The sequence below is a fragment of the Helianthus annuus genome, chromosome 16, assembly GCF_002127325.2.
Source record: "Helianthus annuus cultivar XRQ/B chromosome 16, HanXRQr2.0-SUNRISE, whole genome shotgun sequence".
NCBI classification, from domain to species: Eukaryota; Viridiplantae; Streptophyta; class Magnoliopsida; order Asterales; family Asteraceae; genus Helianthus; species Helianthus annuus.
This window is the reverse complement of record NC_035448.2, coordinates 236,926-244,794: the sequence shown is the minus strand read 5'-3', so window position 1 is coordinate 244,794 and position 7,869 is coordinate 236,926. Positions and strand designations below refer to the sequence as shown.

General features: G+C 27.6%; 1 protein-coding gene and 1 long non-coding RNA gene across 2 annotated transcripts; both read right to left on the bottom strand.

The window, feature by feature from the left end:
• Positions 1-1,115: 1,115 nt before the first annotated feature.
• On the bottom strand, positions 1,116-1,640 carry LOC118488404. The gene is made up of 2 exons (XM_035985945.1): positions 1,511-1,640; positions 1,116-1,413 (listed from the first exon to the last, which is right to left on the bottom strand). The coding sequence occupies exons 1-2, from the start codon at positions 1,610-1,612 to the stop codon at positions 1,186-1,188; spliced, it is 330 nt and encodes a 109-aa protein (XP_035841838.1). The 5' UTR covers positions 1,613-1,640; the 3' UTR covers positions 1,116-1,185.
• Positions 1,641-2,976: 1,336 nt separating this feature from the next.
• On the bottom strand, positions 2,977-3,448 carry LOC110917140. Its single transcript, XR_002580378.2, has 3 exons — positions 3,334-3,448; positions 3,191-3,239; positions 2,977-3,095 (listed from the first exon to the last, which is right to left on the bottom strand). It is a non-coding gene; the product is annotated as an uncharacterized LOC110917140 (long non-coding RNA).
• Between the last annotated feature and the right edge of the window lie 4,421 nt (positions 3,449-7,869).

The following is a 7,869-nucleotide window of genomic DNA, read 5'->3' as shown; positions in this document are numbered from 1 at the left end:
TAAAAATAAGGATTTTTTTTATTAGTACTCAACAAATGATCGTTAAATAATTAATTAAAAGTGTAATACCATAGAACAAAACAAATATTATATTTATTTTGATAAAAAATAAAATATCTACATCAAAATTATTTGTCATTCTATTGTAGTTTCCATTTTAGTTAAAAATGATTGTTAATTAATAAAGAAACAAATTTATCTAAAATTAATTTGGATATGTTATTGCATTATAAATGGAAATATTAATTTACAAAACTTTGGAAATTACGAATAGACAAAATCGACCAAATAATTTAACATAAATAAATTATCATTGTTTTGTTAATTATTATAAATATTTATAAGTTTCCTAAAATAAATAATAAGTTAATAAAAATATAAGATATACATCTAGAAATAAGTCAACATACAAATTCAAACATCAACTTATTTAGTAATTTTACTGTTATGTTTTATCGTGTGTAAGATATACTCCTTCCGTCCCATTTTAAATATCCAAATTTCCACTTTTGGTTGTCCCAATTTAATTGTCATTTCCAAAAATGTAAATATAATTTCCAGTTTTGACCTTACCATTACAAACTTCCATTTTTTGTTGTCCCAATTTAATTGTCATTTCTAAGGACATTATTGTCATTTTACAACTCAAAAAATAAAATACTCAAATATTTCTTAAATTGTGTGAATGTGGGTCCCATGACATCTAAAATGGGACGGAGGGAGTATTCAATTGTTATATTTTTTAATAAAAATATATAAAACTAACATTCGTATTGAAAAAAATTATATATTCGTATTAAAATAATATATGTAGAGGTTCGGATGTTTGCGTTGGATACTTGGATATTAAAAAAGTAATATGATTGGTTGTGTAAAGCTAATAATAAAATTGGAAAAAAGTGTAGTACCAAAATTATGTTCTAAATTAAAACAAAAATTAACTTGTAAACTTTCTTACAAAAGAGGGCATGTTTAAGTACTAATTGTCCAAACAGAAAACATAACTGACATCCAACTTGGGTCATACGAAGATCAAGTAGAAACTATGCAAACAACTGTAAACCCACCATCAACTAATAACTACCAGTTCAAGAAAACATATACAAAACCAACTAACAACCACAAATGCAAACAGTCACGGACGGCCTCTTTTCTTTGTCGTCTTGTGTACAAATTTGGTCAAAATCAAAAGCTGCGAAGACTTGACATATTTAAAGAAAAGAGTAGCGCCATGTGTATTTGATTTGATTTCAAAAAAGCCGACCACTTGGAAAAACCATACCTGTAACCATCTCCATTCTTTTCCGCTATCGTCTTCATGTTTGTTACCTCACATCTAATGTTTTGGATTGAAACATCACGGAAGTTGTGAAAAGAAAGAGACAACTCATCGGAAATAGCAGACGGTAAACGCTGAAAGTCACAAAACAAAAAATTGTCAAAGTAATCTAAAACATATGCTTATTACTTGAATAAAATATATAAATTTTAATAATATGAAAACACATACCATTCTGTTCTCGGCGACTTTGGTGAACTCAATGATTGAAATTGTTTTCGACCTTTTCAATGTAGAACGTTTACGGCTAACAGATGTGGTTTCAGCAGCCATAAACTTATAAACAACCACAAATTCATTTTTGTTTCTAAACTTTGAAAGTGTACGATGAGCGATAAGAGACTCATCGGACACCAACATAACTGCTTTACATTTCTGAGTGGCCTAATAAGTTCAAATAAAATAATAATTAGTTCTCTTTTAAGAAATAAAATTAAAAGTAAAAAAGTTATATATGATACTATACCTTCCTCTTTATCGGCAAAACAATTTGACCAACATCAACTTTATATTTCGGAATGGTCTAAAACAGGTAAATAAATACATAAGTAACTATCATAATTCGAACAAAATATCGAATCAGAAATACTCACATCAGAAACAACTATGGAGGACAGACTCTGTTCAGAAATACAAATATTTGTTTTTCGTGTAGGATCAACCTATAAAACAAAAGAGTATAAAAATTATTAATATAGAATGAATTAATACATTGAATTATATAATACTTAAGTAATCAGATATACATGGGAGTTATTCTTCGGTATCAAAAATTTGTCCAGGTCTATCTCAAAGTTGCTTTTGTCCTGAAAAAAGGTAAACGTATAAATAAAAAAATGTAAAGTAATCAACTTAAATTCATAAAAATATAATTAAGTAACTGAACCAAAACCTTTAAACTTAGATTTTCATCAACAACAACATTTGTTTTCCCCTTCGGATCATCGTAAGAAACATAAAACATTAACGGTTTAAAATGAAAAAATATAGGTAAAACAATTCAGTTAATTACTAACTCCTATAAATGAACACAAACTTTTAAACTTTAATTTTTATCACAAACAACACTTGCTTTGCATATCGGATCGGTTTTTTTTATCTCAATCATCTTTGAACTACATATAAGGGAAAAGTGTTTAACAATATAATAAGAATAATAATTAAATTTAATAAAATATGAAAAAAAAACAATGACAAAAAATTACCTTCTTCTTAAGGTCTTCCATTTCAAGTAGAGATGAGAAAAAGTTATCAAACTTCGAATCATCAATATCCTACACAATTAACAATAAACAAATGTATAAATACAAAAAAAAATATTTATGATAAGTTTTAATAAATTAGATTAAAATATAGGGGTTTACATTGAATACAGACTCAAAACTTGCCAACTGAAATTTGTCATCTTCACATTCCACAACAACACTTTCCTGAAAGTCAGTTTCGGCAGTACTACACTTCTCCTTATGTTCGGACTACAAAAAAATATAAAAAATAACAATGTGTGAAATTCAAGATCTACTTGTAAGCTCGCGTTAATAACTAAATAATAGTATAGATGTATAATTCTAACCGCGATAACCAAATCATCACCATCATCACCATAGATGGAGTCATCCAAAATAACTAACTCAACCTTGTTGTTCTGAATTTGAGTACTGGTTTGATGATTAAAGACTGAAAGCTCGAAAATTTTATTTCCAACCATTGAAAAGACAAAGATAGATCGGCTGTCTAAGGCAAGATCGTTTACCATCTTAGAACACCCATGAGTAAAAACACAGCTGTCAGTTAATCCGTCCATCTTAACGTTCCAAAATCTATCTCCTAAATAAAGAGTTGATTGACCACCTTTGAAATTTTTCCCATAAAATTGCCTCCAAAATTCATCAGCCATGACCTGCATAGGCAGTGATAATTAAAATTTAATTTAAAAACCAATATACAGAAAGAAAACATTATTCGTCATACTGATTGTATAATATACTACTTACAATAACGTCTTTGTCAGGTGTGATTTTGGATATAAAGCAGTATTGATGAACAAATGATTTAAACACCATTAGAAAGAATGATGATTGTCCAAATGACTGAAACATAAGATAGTTATTTTTTTCTTATACAACTATCCCGAACAACTTTGGTGAAGCCATCAGCAAGAACATGGCCAACATCAGTTTTTTTCAGTCTTACAAACCATAACTTGTTGCCATCAACAATCTTAACTGAATCTTTGTAAGGTGGTTGGTCTCCCCAAATCATTGAAGCAAAGTCATTAGGTATTTGCTATGAGTTTAAAAAAAATAAAAAAAAAGACAAACATCAGTTTACTAAAAATATGATTAGTATTTAGAATACCAATAACCGTACCAAAAATATCTGGTCATCTTCCTGAATAAGCTTTAAAAATGAAGGACTGTTGTTCATTGGATCCATATCTGAAAATTAAATATGAAGGTTTTTTACAAAATTAAACGGTAAAGTATTTATAGAAACACAATCAATATTTCTCAATAAGCTTTAAAACTTATCTCAATAGTTTTGTTATTACTGATTCACCCACTATTGTTGGTAGGGTAGCCAATGCAAATGCAGCTTGTATTCTTATCTTGAAAATAGAATAATTACTGAGCGAAGTAAAAGAATACAAAAAACTGAAGGAGCCCTATGCAGAGCAAAGTAAACACAAAATTCAAACACCTATTAGTTCATCAAAGCACTTATTCTGCAATCCAAATAAAAAAACTCGGTAAAATAAGTTTAAAATATACCTTCACATTATGTTTTATATCCAAGTCAAAACACAAAATAATACATTGAAAGAAATTATAAAGCAAGAGAATTCAAGTAATAGAAATATTGAATTTTGATGTTAATTACCTTAGCGCTATCCCCTGTAAGCGGAAGAGAATAATCAATTAACAAAGAAACCTTCTTATATCACTCCATCAATTCTGTCACATTAAAGATGAATTAAGTTAATTGAAAAAGAAATGGCTAAATGGATGAAACACATTAATGGTTTACTTCCAAATTTAAATTTAAAAAAATGATTGACTTCCAAATTTAAAATCAAACACATTAATGGCAAACTTCAAAATTTAAATTTAAGATAATGATTGACTTCGAAATTAAAAATTTAAAATCACACACAATAATGGTTTACTTCAAAATATAAATTTAAAATAATAATTGACTATCATTATACCGGATCAAAAAACACCAAAAAACGATAAAATTAAACTTACCTCTTGTGTTCGAAAAAGATTCATACTCATGCAGTTGCATAAGTCATCATCAATAAGTTCAAGACATTAACCATATGGAACTTTTCCTTCCCACAATAAGCTTGCAAAATCATACGGTATTTCCTATGAATCGAAACAAAAAACATATAAGCTTAAAATTTAATTTTAATGATGTAAAACTTATATGTAACAACCAATAAATATTTTTAATATGATTGTTGAATAATTTGAATCTAATTAGCTATATAGAAACCAATAATTGTTGATTAAAGTTTATTAAAAATTAGGATAATTAACAATTATACAAAATGAATATAGTCAACTTCTATTTTAGGTAACTTTATTTAAAAATAAGCCAAATATAATTTAAATTTAAAATTACTATAATATGTTGGAAGATTTAATCAAAATTATATATAGAATTTTAAATTTTAAACCACTAACATGTCTTTGTACATTGAACCCACTTAAAAAGGAAATCCAATTAATGTTATTAACTCCAAATCGTTTACTTCCATAATATCCTCCAAATCAAAATTTTGAATTTTAAATCAAGTTATTATCTATCATCTAAATAAGGAAATTATCAGCGAAATATACTAAAAACACATTTGTTGACATTTTTAAAAAATATTAATATATTCTTAAAACAGGTTTCTAATAATTAAAACGATATTAGAAAACATACAAATGTTAGCATCTTGAAGGACATAATCATCTAAAATACAGTGAAAGTTCAAAACTCAATTCCGTATCTATTATTTTAATGATTTAAAGCATATACGGTAAAAACCAATAAATTTTTTAATATGATTGTTGAATAATTTGAATCTAATTAGTTATATAGAAACCAATAATTGTCGATTAGAGGTTATTAAAAATTAGGATAATTAGCAATTATAAAAAATGAATGTAGTCAACTTCTATTTCAGGTAACTTTATTTAAAAATAAATCAAATATAATTTAAATTTAAAATTACTATAATATGTTGGAAGAATTTAATCAAAATTATATATAAAACTCTAAATTTTAAACCATTAACATGTCTAGGTACATTGAACTCACCTAAAAAGGAAATCCAATTAATGTTATTAACTCCAAATCGTTTACTTCCATATTATACTCCAAATCAAAAATTTGAATTTAAAATCAAGCTATTATATATCCTCTAAATAAGGAAATAAAAATTAACAATAATAATTTTGGAACAAACGGATGGATAGCACCGAACCGTTATCATGATCCGAAATTCAATTGTCAAACATCAAGGATCAAACCATTAAACTCCAAGAACAAATATGATATTCAATCAAGCTTCAAACAAAACAATAGAAACGTGGAGCAAAGATTCTGACAAAACAATATTACAAACTTAAAAAAGAGAAAACAACTATAACATTCAACTAACCTCTGTTGCTTGTTGAATGATCGGAGTCCGATTGTTATCCAAGATTTAGGGATTCACATGAAAATCAAAATAAACAAAAATCAGTAAGTTTGATAAATGTCCAATACATGAGTTTGATAAATGTCCAATACATGATTAACGTTCATAGACACTACATAAATCAGAGAATGTAGATGATGATAACAAAACCTCTGATCTTGATATTGTTTGCAAAAAAAAATATAAATGTTCAATCGCTTAGATTAAAGATGCACAGTAGATAAACAACAAACTAAAACAACATACCTTCAATTTTATGATCGGATCTACAAAATTCAGAACAACATAACTTATTTTGGTAGACTAACAATCCGAGTCCGAATTTCAAAAAAGATTGAGGGTTCACCATGAGAAAATACAAACCATAAATCATTCAGAACATATATTAATAAGTAAAAAAAAATAATGAACAGAAAGGATATAAAATTACATATTGCAAACTTAAAAAAGATAAAACAACTATAACAATTAAGTAACCTCTTTTGATTGACGAATTATCGGAGTCCGAAATCAGATCTACAGAAATCAGAACAAAGAAAAAGTTATTACAAATCAGAACAAAGATTATTAGAAATCCAAAGAAAGAAAAAGATAAAGTTTGATCGGATCTACTGAAATCAGAACAAAGAAAACGTTATTAGAAATCGAAAGAATCTTTATAAAATGAACTTTATATACAATTGAACAACATAAATAACAACATACCTTTAATTTCTTTAATCAGATCTACAGAAATCAGAACAAAAATGGTTTTTAGCAATCAAAACAATATTCATAAAAACAACTTTGTATAATACAATCGAATAACATAAATAACAACACACCTTTAATTTCTTTTATCGGATCTATAGAAATGAGAAAACAAATGGTTTTTAGCAATCGAAACAATCTTTATAAAACAACTTTGTATATACAATAACATAAACAACGCAGATCTAGGTTCGATTAGGTATATTTACCTTTGATCTTGATAAAATCTTGAAGATCCGATGAGACAATGAACAATTGTAGAAGAAAAAGAAGATAGAGAAGGGAGATTCGGTAGGTATGATTTCGGTGAACAATTTTGGCCATTTTTGCGGGTATTATTTTAGGGAGATCGAAGATACCTTATAATAAAGATGAAGGAGAATGAAGATTATTGACTCGGAATGGCAATGCTTGAATCGTATGCTTGAACCAGAAGGGAGATGAAAGGAAAATGGAGATGAATGTGGTGTCTAGGGTTTTGGAAAATAACATATAGGATCCATTTTCTGTTGACCCGACCCAACTCAATTCGGATCCCGCCTTTTTTCCTTGGAATCGTGATTGTTGAAAGCTAATTGGGATTTCCCTCCTAAACCAAATTGCCACATCAGCCTAGATGGCCAAAGACAAAGGACACATAGCCCAAATCCATCTCATTTATATATATATATATATATATATATATAGATATTGTGTTATATTAATTAGTTAAATTAAATGTGTTCACAAGTTAATTAGTAAAACATAAATGAACCAAGCTCAAGCTTTAAAACATACTCACGAGCAGGGCCGAGCTTAGCCTGTCTGACGGGTAAAACAACCAATTTGATAAGTCGTTCGATTATTGTTCGTACTTTTTGTGGTTTTGTAGCACTATTCGTTTAAAACTTATAAACCTGTAATGGTTTTATGTTTTCTATTTGTTTCTTTAAGATTGTTTTATCATCGGTATGCTAAATTCATGAATCATGATGATATTAAAGCTCTTCTTTTTAATTGCATAACCCACCAAGCGATGTATAAAAATCTCAATTTACTCGTACTGTTCTGATAGCACCATCACGCAAAAACTGGAAGACTTGGT